At 36.9% G+C, this 23,818-nt stretch overlaps 2 protein-coding genes across 3 annotated transcripts; one reads left to right on the top strand and one right to left on the bottom strand.

Annotated features, from left to right (window-relative positions):
- Window positions 1–724: 724 nt before the first annotated feature.
- On the bottom strand, window positions 725–22,555 carry cldng (claudin g). 2 transcript variants are annotated; one of them, NM_180965.5, is given in 2 exon segments: window positions 725–1,649; window positions 2,701–2,845. In NM_180965.5, a coding segment is annotated over 1 exon segment (630 nt). In that variant the 5' UTR covers window positions 1,648–1,649; window positions 2,701–2,845; the 3' UTR covers window positions 725–1,017.
- Window positions 3,358–19,386, top strand: znf654 (zinc finger protein 654). Its single transcript, XM_003197672.7, has 9 exons — window positions 3,358–3,499; window positions 4,331–4,476; window positions 9,148–9,229; window positions 9,390–9,525; window positions 9,636–9,838; window positions 10,683–10,819; window positions 10,905–11,046; window positions 11,187–15,048; window positions 18,249–19,386. The coding sequence occupies exons 1-9, from the start codon at window positions 3,374–3,376 to the stop codon at window positions 18,257–18,259; spliced, it is 4,845 nt and encodes a 1,614-aa protein (XP_003197720.3). The 5' UTR covers window positions 3,358–3,373; the 3' UTR covers window positions 18,260–19,386.
- Window positions 22,556–23,818: the final 1,263 nt, after the last annotated feature.

A 23,818-nucleotide genomic window follows, 5' to 3' on the forward strand; every position in this document is an offset into this window, starting at 1 on the left:
AATAACACACAAAAAAGTCGCTAGATTTGTCGCTGGGGGGTCTGAAAAGTCGCTAAATCTAGACGCGAAGTTGGCAACATTGCGGGCAAGCAATCAGAATGAAGTAGTCCACCGCTTGAGAGGTGTTCAGAGAACACAGACCTGTGAACTTTGGTTCCGACCACAGTTGTTTCCAAGAGTTTGATTATTGCGGTTGCCGGATTTTCAATGACTGAAAATCGCGTCGACGCGAGGCCCCCCCGCGGTGCGTGCCCTGCGGGCCCGTCCGCTACACCACTGAGCAAACCGCTCCAAGAGCAAAGAGCAATCATCTAACAATTGTAATAAAAAATTTCTACAGCACCAGGAATTCATGTCTTCATGGTAGTAGGGAAATGGAAGGGGCAACAAAAAGTTGTTAGAGTTATATATAAAATCTGTTGCCTAGATACAGGGGGGGTGTCACACATTACCCCATTCTCCCCTAAATGAGTCTGCTTTTTACAGCATAATATTCTGTACACTTGAGCACTTTTGACAGGCCTACTTGTCATCCGTACTTCGAGTAATAAAGCAGATCCTATACCTGTATAACACTACACGTTTATGCAGGTAACAGCACTTGTGAGTTCTCAATACTTCCACCACTAAATAACTCGTTCTAAAAAGTGACATCAAATATGCATTTATTGAAAAGTATAATTGTATATTTGTATTTTGAGGACAAATTTAAAAAAAGGTCAGGCCATATCACTTTCTTTTATTATTATTTGTTTTAAGTTAAAAAGGTTTCTGGTAGAACATCCCATAATTAGCTCAACATACTTCAGCAGATTGCCTTCTTTGGTTTGCAAAGGGTACATCCTCAAACAGGTATAAAATTAAAGTTATGAAACACTGCCCTCTGTTGAATAAAATGTGTTTTATTAGCTCAATTGATCACTTCATCTCTGCTTTACAAAGACGATCTCAGACAGACATTTAAATCGATAAAAACCTAAAACAAATCTATAATTTCTTCAAACAGACATCCTTCAGTCACACATACTCCGAGCGCTCTCTTCCATTTTGAGAAGCTGGTGTATACCGACCCCTGCTGGAGGTTCTTCCTTTTGGGTAAGAGCTGCAGAGGAGACCTCCACCAATAACCAGGAGCACTGCTGCCCCCCAGCAGATGAAGATGGCTGCTCCAAACTCCCTCTTCTGTGCTTCAGCTACGAGAGGATTGTAAAAGTCTCTGATGATTGTATTAGCGGTCCAGCTAGGTGGCACCAAACCCAAGATCCCTGCAATTATGAAGGCAACGCCTCCTGTTGTAGCAACCAGAGCCTTTGCGGAGTTATCCGCCAGGCAATTAGTACATTTACCACCAGCAAAACTTGCAAACATGGCAATTAAACCAACAATAGCAGAAATGACAAGGATAGCTCGAGAGGCCTGCAGATCTTGGGCAAGAGCCAGCATGGAGTCATACACTTTACACTGCATTTGGCCTGTACTCTGCACCACACAGCTCATCCACAGCCCTTCCCACATCGTCTGTGCAGTCACAATGTTGTTTCCAATGAAGGCAGTCACACGCCATAGAGGGATTGCACATGATATAATTATGCCCAGCCAGCCAAGAGTGCCTAGTGTTGTTCCAAGGAGCTGCAAGCCAGTAGACATGTCTGCAAAAAAAGTGAAAAGCCAATAAACGAAGGGGAAACTGAAAAAAAAGTATACATAAAAGGTTTAGAACAAGTGCAAGAATTTCTGATGCAATTTCAAATTCAAAGCTTAGTGCAGTAATTGGGTTTAGAAGTGGAGTAAACTGAAAAGAAACATTTGTCTTAATTTTAAAGTTGAGCCAATGTTTTTCCCCAGTGTGGAGCCACAGATCTAGCTTGGATAGGAATTTAAACACTTGATTAGGTGGCTCAGGGTTGAAGCTAAATTCTGCAGGGCTAAATAATAATAATAATACTACTACAAGAAATCAGCTTTGGTACACCACTTATTTCGCCAGTGAGGTTATGAAACACTCTGAAATATTAAAATAAAAAACAAAGATGAGAACATGATTAATTCATGTTGTATGAACATGTTAATTCATAAAACACAACAAATGCAAGGGAATTTTGTTTGATTTCGGTGTGAAAATTTAGAGTTACTACACTATAGACTAGGTGTCCAAAATTGTTCATGGAGGGCCAAGCTTTGAAACACTTGTTAGTTTCAAAAGTAGCCTGGAGACCTGGATTGGGGAGTTTTATTTGAAGCCAAACAGAACCCTACAAGAACAATCTGGACAACCCTGATGTAGATATTAAATCAGTGTGTGCAGCATACATAGTTTTACACCGATTTAAACAAGGCTGTGGATAACACACTAGAGTTTTCACAATGTATAATAGTTTGATTACATAGAGTTTTTGAAATAAAGCTAGGAAAAACAGCCCAAACCAGCAAGGTCCAGCTTAAACCAGGCCGATGAAGTTGGTTTTAACTTGTCATTTTGCAGAATGGAAACTAGCCTAGACAACCTCTAAAACCAGGATGGTCAACCAGTTAAAACAAGCTTACTCCAGGGAAAACTATTTGTTTGAACGTAAAACCATTAACGTTTCTGAATCTTCTTCACGTTGTTTGTGTGTGTCCAGCAAGATTTATATGGGCTAACATCAAAATAACGATTTACCCAAAGTTTGTCAACCTTAAAATTGTCTATGCAAGACTTACCTGTGACCTACAGATGAGCTTGCAACTGATTTCTCTCACAGTAAACAAAGCACTAAAAACCAAGACACATTAAAACAAAATTACGTGCAAGAAATCAACTCCTTTAGGAAGTAGCCATACTGACAAACACTCTCGTGCGATCCCTTAAATACTTTTGCTCCAATAGCGTGTAGCATATCTTCTCCTGTGTAAATGAGTCTTCATCGGTGATTGGGTGATTATAAATTACATTAATCACTGGTTTGTTCTCATTGGTTGCTGGTTATTACCAGGTTACACTTAAATTCAACAACACAGTTTAGATAGTTTATGCTTTTACATACTTTAAAAAAGCTAGATGCATCAAGACTAAAAGATGGAAATACCAATGTTTGGAAAACTTTGTTCATTTAGCAGACAATTAAAGTGAATTGACAACTTGTTTGTTTTGGGCGTGTTCATTACGAGACAGAAAATATTGCTGTTGCTGTCTAACCAATCAAATGTTCAGGGTGAGGCTACGTTTGGACTACCGTTTGACTGGTGGAGTCCTCATCCAATCACAAAAGAAACACTTCACGGTTACCTCACAATTGACGGGGCATTCCACCAATCAGGGTGTTTCAATGGGCGGTCCTTACCCTTACGGTAACATTCGTGGTCTCTGTTGTACGCGCTGGTTTAGACAAGCAGTATGGCGGAAGAAGAGAGTGAATTGGAGTTAGACAGGTTTAAGAAAGAACTGGAGACTTTGTTGAAGATTAGTGCAAGCGACGAACGCGGGCTCCAGAGTAAGACGTACTGTGAACGGTTTTGTGAGGTAAGATGACAGGCTGGACGAAGGTGTTTGCACGCTATTTATAAAAAGCAAGCAGTGATGTGCTAACCAGTGTTAGCAGCATGTCAGCAGATTCCCCTCCCCCAGTATACAGACACCGTAAGCCCAAATCTTCTTGTATTTTACCTTCATATCTACATGCGTCTTCAAAAAATGTAGGGATTGATTTCAGTAGGGTTATGGTTAATCTCTAATCACTATTTCTTAAACGGGGGTTGTCAGTATGTTAAAATTAGCTTCATTAGCCTGCTAAATGGCTAACGGTTAGCATTCCTAAGTTGCATTCCAAAACAAGCAGGCTGCGAAAGATCAGCTCCTGCACTCTTAATCAGAGTTGATTTACCAGCGAGTTTATGAATTAGAAAAATAAAACAGAAACTCAGTCTGGGAAATCACTATATATAATAATAGAGTGTTAATGTATACAATTACTCTATGCTGTCAGTGTTAGCAGTGGTTAAAATCTCATTAGCTAGTGTCTGCAGAGGCTGGTTTTAAATCGCCTGATTTGTATTCAAAAGTTGCTAAGCAGCTTTTAACTTCCTCTGGAATGGTTGGAAGGTTAGTTAATCCATCCCCTATTATCTAAATATAAACTTTCTATGAATGTGTACCGAAGTTTGTTGGATGTTCTAACTTCTATCACCAAGTCGTGTCGTTAAATGCTAATGATTTACGTGATCATAAACAAACGCCATAACATTCCTTGACAGTAATGTTTTCTGTTTCTAAGAGCACATGGTGACAGTGATATCTTCATTAACCGTTTTTTTTCTTTATTATTTCTCTTCTCGCTCTCTTTTTCCTATTTAGTTGGTAGTGGAGCATACTGGACGATGGCAAGTGCCTCTTCCCCAGCTCCAAGTGTTGCGGAGTGCCCTATGCTCTTTTGTCCAGGGTGTAGCATCATTCCCTCCTGAGTGTGAGCATGTTCGCTATACTCTGAGTAGTCTGGCCCTGTGAGTATACACTTCTGCTTTTGCTTCTAAATCTTATTTGAAGTTGCTGAAAGCTTGACTCGCTTGATACATTAGTCATCATTTTCTTACATGTGTGTTGTTCTGAATTAAAATAAGGCATTTTAAAGAATGGTGATAATCAAACAGTCGTGTATTTCCCAAACAATAATACAACTTGATGCAGAACTGCCTTAGTTTAATGCATTGTGGGAGAAACTAACCAAGTAGCTAGCAATGATGGTGTAAACCATATTGTTTGAAATGTTACCCAGGTGATGGATAGATACATTTGCTAAGTAAAAGTTTGAGATTCAAATATTGTCTGGTTATTGCTGTAAATGAAAGAGCTACTTTACATCCTTGTAATTTTGCTTTATTTATGTGCTTTGCATTGTCACACTGTTATTCCGCCAGCACATACACATTCTTGAAAACAGCACTTTAAAATTCACTTATTAGTCCATATGTCACAGGATGACTTGATTTTTCTGACTACAAGACAAGAGCTGTAGTTAAAACCACACACATGTGTGATACTGTGTTTACATAGACATCAGTGATCTAGTTATTTACCTTAATCGGAATAAGACAATAATATGATTAGGGTGTTTACATGAGTTGATTTTTTTGAATGTTTCTTTCATGTTCTTGTTTTGCATGTTATAGTAAACAGTTCGATTATTGTCCTTACGTCACCATTTGATGCTAGATTTCTCTGCATTTTATGCAAAAAGAGTTTGTGTTCATCATGGTTTTGTTTATAATTCTGTGACAAGTTCAACTGCAGTTAGTTTCTCACACTATGCATGGCAACAGATGATGATGAAAACAAATTCATAATCAACAGGTCACTTTTTTCATTTCACCAACTTTTTATTTAGCCCCTGCAGCAAAGTCAAGGCACTTAATAATGTTCATTTCTTCCAGAATTCTCTGCATAGTCATCACTTCCCGCTCACACCAAAAATGTGCTGTCATGCTTATTGCCATTCTTATTTGTTTGTCGTCAAACACCTGACAACTGCCATGTGTGCATCCTGTCGCAAAATGCGGTGAAAAGTACTACAAAACGGTTAAAGTTTGATAATTTGATGATGATGGTTTTCATGTCTGTACTGCACTTCAATAATGCCACTAAAATAGGAGTTCTCCACATCTAATTTTATTTCTGTTTAGTTTCATTGTGGCTTTAGTTGGATTTATCAAACATTGCTGTTTACATGGTAGACTGTTAGTCAGAGTATTGTCTTAAGCGTATTAAAGTCAGAGTATTGGTGTCCATGTGAAATTACTCTGAATGTTCATTGGAATGATATTGATCAGAAAATGGGATCTTATTTGATTATTTAGTATTTTATATTAAACCATATAAATATAGTAAACAAAATAAGATTTTTAATGAACATCAGTTTCCACTGCATGTAACATGGTTTTATGTGGACAGACCTTATTACTAAACATTTCCCAAGTAACATATTTCACAGATAAATCTCATTATGTATAACAGGAAAATAAATATTAAATATGAAAATATAGATAAAACTAAAACATATACACAATTACAATTCTTGAAAAAAATATTGAAACTGTGATCACTTTCTGTTTAAAGTAAAAAGCAATTGGCAACACTGCCAGTCTTTCATGGAGAATCTTTCTCAGCCTAACACATGATGCATGGGTTGGCCACTGCCACTTATTTACATTTCAGGGTATGCATGGAATAAAAACGTATTTTACGGTACACACTTCATTCCGCGGCAATGAAATATACCTTCATACCACACATCCCCAATTGCATTATTAATTGTAGGTTATCTGTGTTTTCTTCTACATCAAAGCAGTGCAAAATGTAAAAATCCCTGGCACTCTGCAGATTTTGGTAGCCCAAGAAAAGACATTATTAACTACAGTAAAAAAACAAAAAAACAACAACAACAACAACATACATTTTCTAAATAAAACAAAAAAGTTGAATAAATGAACATGATTGATTTTCGACCATAATGGTATTTGGTTTTAATCGTATTTTAGTCTTCATTGTAGATTTAGTCCAGTTTCAGTCGACTAAAAGTCCCTTTTATTTCCTCACATTGGATTTTTTTTTTTTTTAGATTAGATTAGATTCAACTTTATTGTCATTACACATGTACAAGTACAATGAAACGAAATGCAGTTTAGGTCTAACCAGCAGTGCAATAGCAGCAAGTGCAGGATACAGGAATAAGTTATAAAGTGCAGTTATAGAAAACTATGGTGCTATTTACAGATGGATGTACTATGAACATTATATACAGGTTGGATAAGCTATGAACAGATTTACAATATATGAATATATGTGCAGGTTGCTATTAATAATCAGTAGTGTGCAGATAGATAAACATGATTACAAGTGTATATGTTACAATATATGAATATATTTACAGGGATAGATAAACATGATTACAAGTGTATATGTAACAATATATGAATATATGTACAGGTTGCTATTAATAATCAGCCTGTACATATATTCATATATTGTTTATAATTATTTTTCTTCTCATTTAAGATTTATCTATACATTTAATTTGTTTGTCAGCAGTGGCGCGATGGTCAGAGTACTGCATGACTGACCAATAAACTTTAACTGTTAAACTATGTACATTCTTTTTTGCATATGTTGACATTTCACCCAGCTTTTAAGCATGTTCATGTTGTTTTTTGAAACTGCATAAGAACATCAGTGCACTGTGAAGCCTAGTTTATACTTCTGCGTCAAGTGACTGGCGTAACCCACGGCGCATGCATCGTGCGTAGCTGTGCATTTATACTTCTGCGCGCTGGTTCTGTCCCTCTGCAATAACACTTCCAAAATGCTAGTTGGCAGTGAGATGTATAGTTTGCTCTGTGTTGAGTTTTTTCGCCGGTGTTTTTTTTTTTTTTTCATAACGCTTTCTTAATGTACAAGTGGCTCAAACTCCCTCATTTTGAGGCAGGAACCGGCGAACGTGCAACAGCTTTAACCATTAGGTAAACACAAATCAAAACGTTCCATCTGGAGCTCATTTAAAGGACTCCACACTTGTAAACAATCGCTCCATCCGGCTCTCGTGGCTCTCGGTCCCACCCACTTGTCAGCGCTACCAAGCCGAGAAATCACAGAGCTTGCGCTACGCGTCGTTGCGACGTGTAGTTACATTTTTGAGAGGGGGCGCGTTAGCGACGTAGCGGCGTAGGGCTGTGCAGTAGCAAACGCGTGCGCTTGACGCAGAAGTATAAATGAGCCTTGAGATGCCCAAAGCCTTTTTTTTAAAATCTTAAACACATTCTTATGTAGTATTTTGAAATTGCATTACAACATCAGTGCATTGTACAATAGGCTGTTTCTATGAACTTATTGAGTTGTGTAGTTTTTGTACATTTCCAAACAACAACATCAGGCATTTAAATGCACATGACAAGTTTTATATTTGACTTGTTTTGCTAACAGAATTAACATTCTCTGTAAAAAATGCTGGGTTCCACATCTGAGTTGATTGAGCTTAAAACAATTAAGTTAGTTTTAAAATTTAAATAATAAAAAACTATTTTAAATAAGTAGTTTGAACAATTTGAGTACTGGTAGACTCAAGAAACAATCATTTTAAGTGATCCATAGATAAATGACAGCCCTGTCTGACAAGTAAATAAATAACATTCTAATTAATTGCATAAAGGAAAATACTGAACTCTCCTTGAATGGTAAAACAGAGTAAACATTTAAACTTTTATCGTTGAAGTCAAACTTTTTAGCCCTCCCTTTGAATTTATTTTTCTTTTTTAATTGTTTCCTAAATGATGTTTAACAATGAAAGGAAATTTTCACAGTATGTCATATTTTTTTCTTCTGAAGAAAGTCTTAATTGTTTTACTTTGGCAATAATTATATATATATATATATATGTATGTATGTATGTATGTATGTATGTATGTATGTATAATAAAAGCAGCTTTTAATTTTTAAAAACCCATTTTTAGCCCCAATAGTAGCCCCTTTAAGCTATATTTTGTTTCAATAGTCTACAGATCAAACCATTGTAATACAATGAATTGCCTAATTACCCTAACCTGCCCAGTTAACCTAATTAACCCTTTAAATGTCACTTTAAGCTGTATAAAAGTGTCATGAAAAACATCCAGTAAAATATTATGTACTGTCATCATGACAAAAATAAAATAAATCAGTTATTAGAAATGAGTTATTAAAACTAGTATGTTTAGAAATGTGTTGAAAAAAATCTTCTTTCCGTTAAACAGAAATTGGGGAAAAAATAAAACAGGGAGGCTAATAATTCTGACTTCAACTACACACACACACATTTGTCCATATAATATATTTATATTGTTATATTGCACAGCTCAGTTAAACATGACAAGCTATACAAAAATAGAACAGTTGTGGTGATCCTGAAATCCTGTCTGCACTTCTGGACAAAAACAAAATCCAGACACTGTCTAGTCATTTTATCTTTCATTCCAATTTACTGTAATTTTACAGAAGGTAAAATATACACTTTATCAGCCTGAAGAAAAAAACAGAAATAACTAATGAAAATCTCTTCATCCTTATGTAAAACATATCGTTGAGGTCTAAATAAACTTTGTTTTATTTGTTTATTAAACAATCTCTTTCTATTGTTTGTTTGTTTGCAGGAGTATATTTGAACTGCTGTTGTTCTTTGGAAAAGATGAATTCATCGAGCATCCTTTAAAAGACATTCTAGACTCATTCCAGGTAACTACATCCATTATTGTTACGGGGAAAAGGTAGAGGTCTGTTTACTGGACTGTCAGTGTTTAAGGTTTTCACTCTATGTACAGTACATGATTTAATTAAATAAAAAAAATGCATAACATAAATGAAGACTATTTTCCTTCTCTTTTTTTTTATTTAGGTCTGCTATGCGAGCCTTGTGAGCCACCAGAATGTTTACCTTCTGCAGGTTAGACATATCATTAAAGATGGAGGACCTTGGGCAAGTCCTGTACTCGAGGCCATTCTTAAGGATTCAGAGTTACCACAAGAAGATGGTCAGTCAGTCATGCTTTTGTTTAACTGTGATCAAGTAAGCTTTGCATTGAATTTCCTACACTGGTATTGTGCTTGATTGCAACTCAGTCTCATTTTCTCATGTTTGCAGTGGACAAATATCTGAGCTCTGAAGCATCCATTTTCTTTGAGCTGCGTTTGCGTTACCTGGTGGCATGTGAAAGGCTTCCTGAGGCTTTGGCACTGACAAGGAGATGCATCCAGCATTCTGTCGTTGGAAAGGACCTCTATTACAAGCAAGCCTACCTCATCTGTCTTTGGAAAGCAGCTCTTCATCAGTGCTTAAACAAGGAGGTAAGAGAGAAATTATTTAGCTTGTAAGTTACAAATCACTTGTATTTTTTCTGTAATTGATGATTGCATAAATGCAGAGCATCAAAACATTCTCCAGCTTTTATGCTTTTTATTTTTCTTAGTTTTTGTTAAATATTATATTTTCCATTTATATGTTTTATTGCTTGCTGTCTCTGGATTGTGTTATTTCCCTACAATATACCATATATATAATACAAGATAACTGAATTCATCAGAAAGGCATAGATAAAATAAGAGACTTATTGGTTTCAATGATTTGTAATGGCAGCATTGCTGGGAGTCATTGCACATGGACAGTCTAGTTGTATGTGACTTTCTTCTTTCAGTCAAATTTAGTTATATTTGCCTTTGCCAGCTCTACAATTGCAGTCCACTGACTGCACTCTCCAGAGGTTGCACAAAATTGTTTAAAATATTTTAATATGTGTGGATATATATTCCTTGTAAAAGGGAATGGATGCACTAAGGACAGTCTTTATTCAACCCTACAAGCCATGTGAGGCACTTGTTATTATGGATAAATTGATTGGACTTATTAGACTTCTTTTGGACAGCTGGTGGAAAAGAAATCTGATTACAGTCAGCATTTCCAGCTGACAAAACATAGTGTTGGTAAATACCCTAGTGCAACTAAACCAGATGCTAGTGGTGCCACCATCAGTAGAATAAAATGTCAGTGGTACCACTACTCTGCGGTGTTCGTCTTGAGGCCATTTTAGTTTACTATGTGTGGGAATATAGTGCTATTTGAGCTTTTAAATCATCTTAGATAAATATATGAAACGTGTTGGTAAATGTCTGACTTATTTTTTCTTATGTAAAGATGGCAGACATTGATGGCAAGGATGCTGTTGAGATACTCTGCATGATGGAGAATGAGGAGAAAGATGAGACTGTTTTGATGCTGAGTAAAAGCTTCCTATCCCAAAAGCTCCAGACAGGAGACATGTACTACCTTTGGTAAGGTCTTTGAACATTTACAAAGGAAGTTGCATTCAGTATATTTACTCCCTTTATATGGAATCTTTTTTTTTTTTTTCTTTAGGGATTTGGTCTTCATATGGAGCAGACTCTACATGAGGCTGAACATCTCTAAGCAGGGCTTTCTAGAGGAATGCAAAGTAATGATTCTTTCAGCCACCAACATAAAAGCAATTTTCCCATTCATGAAGGTGGTTTTGACAGAGGTACGATATTTTTTTCACAAGCAAGGCATGTGTATAGTATGATCACATTTATGGTATGACTGTGTTTATGTAATTGTCATTTTATCATTTTATTTTGAACTTCTGTAAATAATTTGTCTTCCTTTTATTTTTTTTGACAGTTTGGAAAAGATGGCCGGGAGTTTTGTGTGGAGCTTTGTGCCCGAGCCTTACAGACCGACCTTCAAAATGATCCAGCCACCAAGACACTGTTCTACAAAACTGTTGCATACTTGCTCCCTAATGACCTTGAGGTCTGTAGGGCTTGTGCACTGCTCATTTTCTTTCAAGAGAGAACTGTTGAATCATACAAGAATGTGTTCCTCTTGTATATCCACCCTGATCAACAGTACCATGTAGACACTGGTCTTGTGGGCAACAGTGTACGATTTGAGGTTCTCCAGATCCTTAAAAAAGACCTGTATTTTGACCCTGAGTTCTGGAGCATTCTCAACATTGAGACAAACTGTTTAAAGCTAATGAGTGATAAGGTTGGCAAAGCAGCTTTATGTGAAATCATGCAAAAGGACAAGTGGTTGCCAAGCTACTGTGTAAAGGGATGTTGTCAGTGTCATTCAAACGACACAGACAGGACTGTCAGTAAAGCAGAAAATCATACTAGTCATATTGACCAAGAAACAACATCAATGAAAATGTGGGTTAAATTTCCCTCAGAAGATGCATCCTCCAAAACTCCAAGCAAAAAACGGGGAAGAAAGCCAGGCACACGACTTGTAAAAAATTCAGATGCCTGTCCAGTTCGACGTTCATTTAGGCAACTGGACTTGGAAAAGGATTATGAGAGGAAACTTAATAGCAGGCATCAGAGACGCTCTCGACAGACAGAGATGAACACACTGAAACGGAAGGGAAGAAAGCCACAATGGCTTTTGGACCAATTAGCTGGCCATTCAGAAAACAGTGAGCCACGACAAGTCAAGAAGCCAGGAAGGAAACCAAAGGAGTCACATATTTTGAGGGAGATTTTACTTGAGCCACCAGTCAGTGAAATCACAGTGGTATTTTCCTACCCTGATAATGAAGTTGACATCGCTCCTAATGTTCAGGCCACACAGGTTTCTGCAGAGACTCCTCACATGACAGAAAAAAGTACTGACAAAACCTCATCTCTAGAGAATTTAAAATGGCCTCAGAGTGCTCTGTCTCTTCTCGAGTTACTGTCTGCAGAATCTCCTCCACGTAGCAAAAAAGACTTGAGGATGAAGGATGAGTTTGTTTTCCGGGAGCAGGGACCTTCTATGGTTCGAAAATTCCACACATATTCAAGACCTGTTGAATTAGAAAAAATATCATTCAACAGTTTACCCAGAGAGCAAGAAGCTAAGCTGAACCATAATGAATCCAAAGAAGAAAGTGTGGCTACAGAGCAACTGTGTGAACCTGCAGAGAGCCCTGAAGTTGTTAAACATGTTAAACAGTCTGTCGAAATTAAGTCTACACCAATCCCAGCTATAACAGCAGAAACAGCCCCTGCTGTTGAAGCCATTCGAGAGCCAGTTAAGGAATGCACAGAAGATCCAAAAGTTGGCGAGTTTTCAAGCCCTCAAGATACAGACATGCAATTTCCATTATATGGTCCTTACAGTCCTATTAGTCCTCCAGAAAGTACTAATGTTGACAATGAACCTGAATTGTCAACTCCCACCATATCTGACACTATTTCTGCAGAAGGGACAAGTCTCACTACAGCTGCCACAATATCTCTATCTGATAGTACACCAGAAAACATTACCAGTCTTCCCGAGGAGGCTCCTCCAGTTCTCACTGAAGTTGCAGTGCTCCCTGATGATACAGTGGCTAACACTTATGCTTCATCTGAAATTGTGCCTGAGAGTACAGACATGTCAGTGGTGCCACCAAGAACCAAGGAGATAACGGAAATGAATGCTGCTGTTGATGATCTTGTAGCCAACCGTATCCCCCAAAGTGACACAAGTTGCCAGCTTTCAGTCAACTGCAGCTATTGCAATAAAGAAATAAAATTCCCACACATTCTACGTCATGCACTGTGGCATCATCGGATCGAAAAAAAATGCATGTTTTGTCACAAACGCTACGCTCATGGGCGCAGCCCATCAGTCCATTTTAAAGTCCACATTCAGCAGCTGAAACAGTCTAATGGACTTTTAAATAAAAACATTCCTAAGAAAGCAGCTGAGACCAGCTCACAGCGTGTTCAAAAGAGACGGGTAAAACGTGGCCGTCCGCCCATTCGGAATAAGCTTAGAAACATTAAAATGAGGTTAAACTGTACTTTGAACATCGCAGATATGCACAAGGATGGGCAAAACTCAGATCAAGTAAGACTGCGGGCGAGGTTAGTTAAAAATTCAGATCCTGGAAAGGCAACGAAAGAACCAAAGGAGAAGGCTAGTAAGATGAAGAAAAGGCATTTAAAAAGGGTATTAGTTAAGAGACCTCAGTCCAGAGATGAGAACAAAAAGCTTTTCAGAATGAGACTAGAATGGAAAAGAACAAAGACTATACAAGCACCAACTCCGAAGGACAACCACTTGGAGAGCAAGAGCAACTCCGCTCCTAGGGTAAATGGAGTGATCAGAAAGAAAAGGAAAGATAAGAGTGTATCTGAGACAAATCTCTCGAATGAAATTGCTCAGACATCAGTACCCCATGAAAGCAGAGTAAAAACAGAGAATGTAGAATGCTCAGAAAGTCAAAAAGGCACAGAAATTCAAAGAGACAAAGAAAGTCAAAAGGACATTGTCAAATGTCAATCTGAGAATGCAGGTGTAATAAAAGACAAGATCAAATCAAAATCGAAAAGAACAATTGAAATGCTGAAAACTGTGCTGAAAAAGAAGATTGCGCCTGAGGAGCAAAAAGAGGATGGAGATGCTGTAAAAAGAAGGAAAATAAGCAGTCCAGAAGTCAGTTCTGAGAATCAGCAACCCAAAGACAGTAATACAGTACAGAAGGAAGTAAATGCAGTGGAGAACAAAAATGGCACTCAGAAAAAGTCAAAAGTGCCTTCCACACCATTCCAGGGAAAAAGAACCGGAGCATCCACACAAGTCAAATGTCCTGTGGAGATTTGCACATTTAGTGCAAAGTCAATACTTGTTCTTTCACATGTCCTCTCTCACCATCTCAGTGACAAGAAGGCGCTTGTGTTCTTTTATGACTTTGGAAAGGAAAAATGTCTTTACTGTTGCAGGAAGATATGTAACCCTCAGCATTTTTTTGATCATGTGATGAGTCACAGAGGCGAGTTAAAGTTCCCGTGCTACCATTATGGCTGCAAGCAGAGGTTCCGTACGCGCATGGAGCTTAGTGAACACGTGTTAGTCCATCTTCCATTGAGAGCAATGTGCTGCTTTCCTGGCTGCTCTATGCAGCTTCAGAGTATGATGCTCCTGTATAAGCATGAAAAACTGCATTATGAAGAAAATCCAAATTTGGAAACAAAATCAATCCTGTGTAAAGAATCTGAACCATTAGTTCATGCAAGACTAGAAGATGGTACGGTGGCAGCAGCAAAGTCTTCAGTCAATCAGCTTACTACAACCATTTTGAAGGATTCTTCATCAGGAAAACAAGATGATGAAGAAAAACCTTTAGTTCTCAATAAAAGTTCTGTAAACTACAGTAGCAAGAACCACAGCCTTGTTAATGGGCATGATGAGACTGATAAAGTTGTTCCTCAGAAACCTTCAGATCCAGTCATTAAAGTGCAAGAAGCACCGGCTGCAAAAAAACAGACAAATAAACAATTTATTCGACCTCTCCCCTCATCTTATCTTGATGAGTCTTACACTAGCATGCCAAAACGCTGGAAGGAACTCCAGGTGGGCTCAAAGTTGCCAGGCACTGTGTCAATTCCAGAAATACCGCCTACCAGGCAACGTTGCTCTCGATGTTTTCAGTCATTTGACAGTGAGGAAGAGCTGCAAAAACACAAGGACAAATGCACATCGCTCTTTGGTTTTGATTCAGATGATGAAAGTAAGTATCATTTCATTTTTGATCTTAAAAGGGTTGGTTCACCCCAAAAAAGGAAATTCTGGTATTAATTATTCATCCAATCACCTCCGTCGTCCTTTATAGACGGCAACAGTCCTGATATTTTTGAAGTCCAGAAAAGAACCAAAAATATTGTCAACTTTCAAATGAAACTGTAAAAATTACTTTGTTCGCATTACTTTTCATCAGGTCATCAGTGTGCATGCTTATTACTGGCACGACAATGCATTATATTACCTGTTGTAAACGCACACTCTGATCTAATATGTAAATGCCCCTTCACACCGGGACTGCGCTTTTGCTCACATTTTCCATTGACGTTTAACTTCTCGTGACTAAATAAAGGGCAGCAATATGATTGTGCACACCAACGCGTAATAAACCAGGTGTAAAATCATCATTTTTAAAGAAATGCCTCATGCTCGTTTTTTTTTTTTTTTTTTTTTTTGATGTGCCGCATCAAAACCTTTTCCACTAATCAAGGCTCGAACACACTGGGACGCTTTTCCTTTGCATTTATCGTCAGCGTTTTCTGCATTTTTTTTAGAGACGTTTTTCAGCATTCAAACCTAAGGGATTTTCACTGCCGTTGAGCAGAAGAGTATGCAAAATCACTCCTTGATGTTGTATGGCGCTTAATGAAAAACAGAAAGAGCCTGGTGCACAGGCAAATGAAGATTAATTGAATTGAATAGAAAGCAAACATTGCGAATAAATTATTACATTAAGACAGAAATGACATTTTTGGGTAAATTATATCTTATGAATACAGTATGTGACACTGTTAACACCTGAGCAATGTATATAAAATGATGTAAAGACTTGTGCGATTGCCTTTATGCTTCTCTTCTGACCTTGAAAAAATTGTTGCCTGAATCATAGAAAGGCTGAATTAAGATCGTGTGTAGGGTCGAATCGAGAACACAATCTTTTTTTCGATTAATCATGCAGCCCTAGTTTGAAGTCCAGGAAAAGAACCTAAAACATTGTCAAAATATTTCATGCGACTACAGTGGTTCCACTGTTATTATATGAAGCTCTGTGAACACTTTTGTGCACCAAAAAACAGTTTTGTTTACTAATGTCTTAAGACTCTTACACACTGGAATGCTTTTCGTTTGCGTTTATCGTCAGCGTATTTCGAGACATTTTTCCAGATTGACGCAGCGCGTCAAAGCAAAAAAAAATATAAAGAATCGAGCGTGAGGCGTTTCTTAAAAAAATACGCTTTTACGCCAGCTGTTTTGCATGTTGGTGTGCTCGATCACATTGGCGTTCTTTATTTAGTCACGTTGTTTTTAGCTGTTAACGGAAAATTTAACGGAAAATCTTGACGGAAAATTTGATTAAACATACAAAATTTGTTCACGTGCACTGAGCTGCTGAAGTTACAGTAAACAGCATTTGGAGGCGCTCAAACAGTAAAATATCAATGTGAGTGCACATTGAAGAAGATGCCCAGAGGTGATATGAACGTGGAGCTGCTTATTGCACTGGTGAACAATAATCATTTCATCATTGCTAGAGCTGGAGCTGCTGCTAGAACCATCCATGCTTGTTCGAATCCCCAGTATTTTTACCAACAAGTGTGTCAACTTTCTGTCTGCTTTTTCTGTGTTACAAGCGGGTGTCAAAAGTTAATGTTGTGTAGCGCCATCTAACAACAAGGAGTGATTTTGCGCACTTTTCTGCTCGACGCCAATGAAAATCGTTTTGGTTTAAATCTGAAAAAATGTCTTGGAAAAACACTGACGATAAACGCAAACAAAAACCATTCCCGTGTACACAAGCCTTAAGAAATATTTTGACAATGTTTTAGGTTATTTTTCTGGATTAGGGCTGCATGATTAATTGAAAAAAAGAGATTGTGTTCTCGATTCGACTCTACACACGATCTTAATTCAGCCTTTCTATGATTCAGGCAATATTTTTTTCAAGGTCAGGAGAGAAGCATAAAGGTCTTTACATCATTTTATACACATTGCTCAGGTGTTAAAAGTGTCACACACTGTATTTACAAGATATAATAATTTACCCAAAAATGTCATTATTATTTATTGCTTACTATTCAATTCAATTCATCTTTATATCTGTAGCACATTTACGATGTGGATCAAAGCAGCTTAACATAGAAGTTCTAGTAAATTGAAGCTGTATCAGTTCAGTTTTCAGAGTTGAAGTTCAGTTTAGTTCAGTTCAGTTCAGTTCAGTGTGGTTTAATTTTCTCTGCTGAAAGTCCAAACACCAAAGAGCAAATCCATCGAATCGCAGCTCTACAAGTCCCGAACCATGCAAGCCAGTGGTGAGAAGATGTTACCGAGAGGACGCATGCGTGCCTGCCAATGACGTCTACTTTAGTGAACAGAACCTGCAAAGGTTGTGAATAATTAAAGTTGTAAATAACATTTAGTTTGTTGCACTGAAAGATAGTTTGAGAGCCGAGCGGGAAGTTTTGCACGTATGTTTGATTTGCATTTATGTTTTTTCGCAGAGTGATGGCGGCTATAACGTAGGCACACTCGACAGTAAAAGTGAAACAGAAAGCACGCATCTCATTTAAATGATCATATTACAGTTTAGAGTCATGATTACGACAAACATTTGATATGTTTTTTTTCTATCATGGCAAACCCAGAGTGTTGTGCATGAAAATAAATGATTACTGGGTCAGTATAAGTACTCAAGCCTATATAATGTTAAGTATAATGCAAAAGGGAATTAGACAATGACAAATGTTTCATTTTACCAGTAAAAAAATGATCTAATAATGTTGTCAATCACAGATTGCAAGCATATATCTCAGATGAAAGAATTATGAATAGTTGTATTCAGATGCCATCACTTATGAAAGTCTAAACAAAATGTAGCATTTTAGCCAACAGTAGACCTATACATAGGCTTAAGATTATCATTGTTGTTTTACAATATGTTTGAGAAATAACAATAATAATAGCCTACTCATATTAACCTTTATTTCACATCTACAGAATTATGAGAAAATCATGATCTTGATTATAAGCAAAACAAAAGCAGTCTTGATTCTCATTTCAGTCAGAATCGTGCAGCCCTACTTCAAACTTTATATTCTGTTAATGAGAGAATTTTCTTTTCTGGGAGAATTTAAACCCCTTAAGGTTATCTTAGCTTAGCTTTTGCTAAATATTTTGTGTTTGTCTTTATAGGTGCCTCCTGAATTTGGAGAAGCAGCCTTTTCTACGGCGAAAACTGCTCAACGCTGCTGTAGGCAATCACCGTTCTTACATATGTGCTTAACATCTTTATCAGCATCTTGAAATGGAACTGAATGGGAAATAACTGATCCCTGTCTGTAGTCTTGTGTGACCTATCTGCTGCTTTTTTACAGCAGGTCTATTGCTAAAGCTCATGTTTTTGTTTTTTAACAAATCATTAGTCTTTTTGAGACTTAGGGTTACAATATTTTTGTTACGTAATTGTCTGCTTTTTCAGAAAAAAAAAAAAAAAGAATATGTTTGTCTTTCTGTAAAATGCACAGCAGATGCTTTTTTGGCCTCTGTTGACTCTTCCTGTCCTTGTTTTGTCATTTCTGCTTGTCTTTTCAATTACTGGGTTTAAGAGGCCACCAATGACCCTAACACTACAAATTAAGAGTAAAAAAACTACTCTAAAAGGAAAAGTGCAAATGTTGTGATGGTTAATAAAGGTTTAAAGTAGTGACAGTGGGTCAGGTGTCTACCAGTATTACATGCTGCTTTTTGAGCATGGATGGAAACTTGCAGGACACTCAAAGTATTGCAAGCACACTTTAAGTATGTTCTTTTATTATTATTTTTTTTAAATCCAAACTTGATATGTGAACCTTTGTAAAAATACTGATTGCATCTTTTACAAATGTTATAAACTTCAAGACACTTGGGAAAAGTTAAAGACACGAAGTCTTTAAATGAAGGACTGTGACTTCTTTTCAGAAACTTAAAAGAACTGTTGGCCATAACAGCAGGCTGGTGCTGCTGGAAAGGCCGAGTCTTTAAGGCTGAAGTTTCTCCTGTTAACAGAGGAGTGTATATGTGCCACACAGCCTCATTGAACATTGTCATGACATATTTGAAGTGTCTTCTCTGTAACTCAAGAAACTCGAGAGAAGGACTAACTCATGTCTCAGACAGAGGCATGTTTAAAGCTGTTCCACAGATGAGCAGCACCAGTCTTATTTATTCAGTTTTTGTTTTATATCTTCTGTAAATGTTTGAAGAGATTAAATAGTATATGATTGGATTGGGTGACTGGGTTTATATATCGAGAGCTTTTTTGGTCCTAATTAATAAACACATTTAAAAAGTGTTGAGTTTGGTTGTTTATTGTAGTGTCATTTAATTTTAAGTTGTAAGAAATTTCCCTTTATAACTAAAATTTTTAATTAGCCAGGCACAATTTGATTTGGATATTTGCTTTTCCCATGATAATATGTACAGTGTTCAGCGTATATGATTATATTATATTTTCTATAAAAAGCTATACAATAATATATATGTGCATATACATTAGATTAGTCAGTACTGAAGCCAAAACTGGAGCTAATCTGAAAAAAAAAACATGATAACGGTCCAAAATTAGTACACCCACTTTTAAAGGTTGGGAAAAAATATTAAACCAAATTTAAAAAAAAGAAAATTCAAGAAAAAATGAATGAATTTATGTATTAATGCATGAATTTAAATGTATTGTTTTTTCCATTTCTAAAGATGGTTGGTGACCAAAATATTTTAAATCTCAAATGCACCAACAAATTTGACCTACATTTACTGATCAATTAATAAAAAAATAATAATTTGCAAAATGTGGTGTAGTCTATGCTCCTGAGCACTGTATATATTATGATCAGATAGATTTTAAATAGCACACGCATTGTTTGCCTTTTTAAGCAATTTTCACCTACTAACATAAAAAAAAACTACTGCACACAGCATGCATAAATGTCAACTCATACCTCACACTTACTTTTTCCACCACTGATTTTTTTTTAATGCGTCTGTATTGTCTCAGTTGCAAGACTGCCAAAACAACAAGTATGTTTACCTTATTTTTTATCAAGAAAAGTTTAAGACCAGAGGAATAATTTATGCAGGTGCATAGGCTAGACTATTCCACAAATATATCAAATTTCTCTAAAACAAATATGCAAAAATCTTTGAGGTCAACAACAGCCAATCACAGCACAAGAATTGGATAAGTGTGCTTTTGAACAGACATACCCTGTCTGGCTCTTAGTTCACTTTACAGAAAGATACAATAACAGATCAACCAAGCTACTGAGTTTCCGCTGTGTCCAGTGAAACATTAACAGGACAAAACACTGGATATCAGTCCAGAACAGACACAAACAGATCAATGATTCTCAACAGCCTGCAAGAGAGATGAAATGAAACTCATTCATTAATTTTCCATTGGCTTAGTCCCTTTTTTATTCATCAGGGGTCGCCACAGCAGTCAACTGCTAACTTATACAGCATATGTTTTGCACAGCAGATGCCCTTCCAACTGCAACCCAGTACTGGGAAACACCCATACACACTCATTCTCACACACACATATACTATGGCCAATTTAGTTTATTAAATTCACCTATAGCGCATGTCTTTGGACTGTTGAAGAAACCAGAGCACCCAATGGAAACCCACATGGAGAACATGGAAACTCCATACAGAAATGCATAGCCGAGACTTAAACCAGCAATGACCTTCTTGCTGTGAGGAGACAGTGCTACCATGTCATCCCTGTAATAAAACTACCAATGAAATACCAAATGTGTATCACAAGTCTTCGTCAAGCGAGACGAAAAACGAAACAGCCCAGAGAACCAGTGGCCAGACTAAGTTTTAAATCTGGCTTAGAATTTTAATGCATGAAGTTGGTGAACATATTTCAGCTGCTGGCTGTAAGATGAGCAGGTTAATTTCTACTGTACTCCAGATTAACAAAACCTTTGGTTAGTTAATCAGTGAAATGTTACCACCAACACCAAGTAAACTGAAAGCGGTATTTAATTGATTTGATTTCAGTATTCCTATAGCTCTTGAAATAGACAGACCTCAAAGCCAAAAGTAGATTGTGTTCAGTGTTCTCCTGTTTTGAACTAAACTGCTTTTTTTCTGTTTGTGCTGCAAAGAAAACAATTCCTTAAAAGATATCAAATCTTTCAAATCTATCACTCAAAGATAGAGAGAGATCAGGGGTGTAGAATTAATTAGCATGGCCGGAAGGGACGTGTCTCCACCAATATCCACAGATTACTAAAATGTCCCCATCAATAATTTAATCGCCTCCAAAATAAAATAATGCTTTGTGGAAATTTTCCAATTAGGCTTACTGTGCAAGACTCAGGCGAGACATAGACATAAGCAGCTACATTTCAAAGGAAAGAATCAGTCACTTGAAGTTAAGTTCGCTTATAATAGTAACCATGGAGGTGCAATTAATAAAAAAAAAAAAATGTTTTGATTTTGGCCTCCACGGCGATTATGACAAAACAACAATTGATGCAAAAATAGTTATTGTGTCATATACCTCCTCCTTTCCAGAAGTCGCACCACAAGACATGCTTGATTTAATGTTGTCTTTATTACTAATTGTATTTGGTTTTTTAATTATTATTTAGTAAAGTTTTTAAGTGAATAATTGAACATGTGCTGTTCTGTTTGCATGCTCTGAGAAGGAAGAGAACATGCTAAAGTCATCTTTTAGCTTAAAGTGAATAAATGGCAATATTACACTTGTAAAAATGTGTTCAGATGCGGTGGTAATGCACAAATAAGCCCTTAGTAAACAGAGGTCTTTACTAAACTACATTTTTTTTGTCAGACATTACTTTAACTTTACATTTTAAATGTAGAGTTACATTTAAATTTTACAATTGGGGGATGGGGGTTGGGTGGTGTCAAATTAGGTCCCCACCAATATCAAAAGCAAATCTACACCCTTGTAGAGAGTAATGTAAAAAGATGTTACAACTATCCTCAGTCTCATATGACATCGAAATCATTATGTCATGAAACCATCTCATCTAGCAGAAATCATAAACGTTAAAGTAACTTAACTAAAGCTAAAGTGACAAAATATGAGAAAAAAAAAAAACACAAACACAATCAAGTGTACATTCAAAAGCGTAAAAGATATGTGAAAATGCATAAATGACAACAAAATGAAGCAGAGGAATGAATGAACAAGCACAAGCACAAATCTGAAAAACCATCACACCAAAGCGGCCTATAAACTTAATCTAAATCATAAGGTAAAGTGTATACTTGCATATTTCTCAGCCATTCTGTGAGTTCAATACAGTCTTGGATGAAGTCTTGTTTGGTACAGTAAATGGTGGTGAAGTTCTTCTTTGTTGAGTGTGGAATGACTTCAGCAGTGCTCTTCTTGACTTGATGGAAGAAGTTCTTTCTGGAGCACATGGTGTCCTCATGGTCACGGGCCAGTACACAACTCTCCTTCCTGTGTTGTTCTTGTCTATCTCTTCAGAGTTTCTAGTCTTAACTGTTGGAAACAGAATAGTAGCATGTACCTTCTACAGAGGCCACACCTACTGGAGGCTGATCTGGTCAATGAAAAATACATTAATAGTATAAAATACCAAGGGCATTGTATAAACACAATAGTGACATGAATTCTGTTCTGCGGATGTGCTGGTTAATACACATACACATCTGTCTTAATTTATATAGTTTTATTTAAAAGGAAGTCTTTTTGTCTTGTCTTCCTCTGGTCTGTTTCAAAGAGATAAGAGGCGAACTTAAATTATGATAGGGCCATAAACCCTTATCTTGATCTTGCCACCGTTACCCTGGCTTGAGTTGAGGTGTTGGAGATAGCAAGTAGCCTATAACACTTTTTGGGTGAGGGTTGCTGTGTATTACTTGGTAAAGTAACTGCTTGCCTGATATGTCTCAGATGCTGCATAATCATTGAACATTTATTTGATGCATAGGGATTCTCACAATTAGCAAAAGTTTATCTTTCCATAACATAAAAAACCTCCAATAACTCAGACATGGCAACATTACTTTTTTATTCAGCGCATAACCAAATATCAATTAACAGTATTGAAATTTGAGACTAATTCAGTGTGGATTATTATTGAAATTAGGCAAAGTTCTCATTTGAGCTTTATATTGATTTACAAATATAGTATTACACATAGGCATACTGTACACACATACAAATAGCTTGCCTGCAATTCATTGATCCTATAAGGCGTTTTTACACTTGCATATATTTAGCAGATAGAAATGTTTACTATTTAACGATTTTTAGAATTATAATTTTCGAATTTTAGAAAAGTAGCTACAAAATGTATGTGGTCAAAAAGAGTAAATTTTGTTACCTCTCCGTCCGCAAGAGGCGCTGTTCATGTTTAACCATAGGCAAGTCCACTGTTGCCAAATCTTTCTGTATTGATTCGTTCTCTGGCACTTTGATTGAGACGGTGTGATAAAGTGTATTTGTGTTAATATTCCACTATATACAATCAGATTCTGAAAGAATTAAACTAAACTCTATATCAGGGGTCACCAATCTCGTTCCTGGAGGTCCGGTGCCCTGCAGGGTTTAGCTCCAACTTGCTTCAACACACCTGCCTGGGTGTTTCAAGTATACCTAGTAAGACCTTGATTAGCTTGTTCAGGTGTGTTTGATTAGGGTTTGAGCTAAAATCTGCAGGACAGCGGACCTCCAGGAACACGTTTGGTGATCTCTGCTTTATATGATACTT

Source organism: Danio rerio, chromosome 1 (genome assembly GCF_049306965.1).
Source record: "Danio rerio strain Tuebingen ecotype United States chromosome 1, GRCz12tu, whole genome shotgun sequence".
Taxonomy (NCBI): domain Eukaryota; kingdom Metazoa; phylum Chordata; class Actinopteri; order Cypriniformes; family Danionidae; genus Danio; species Danio rerio.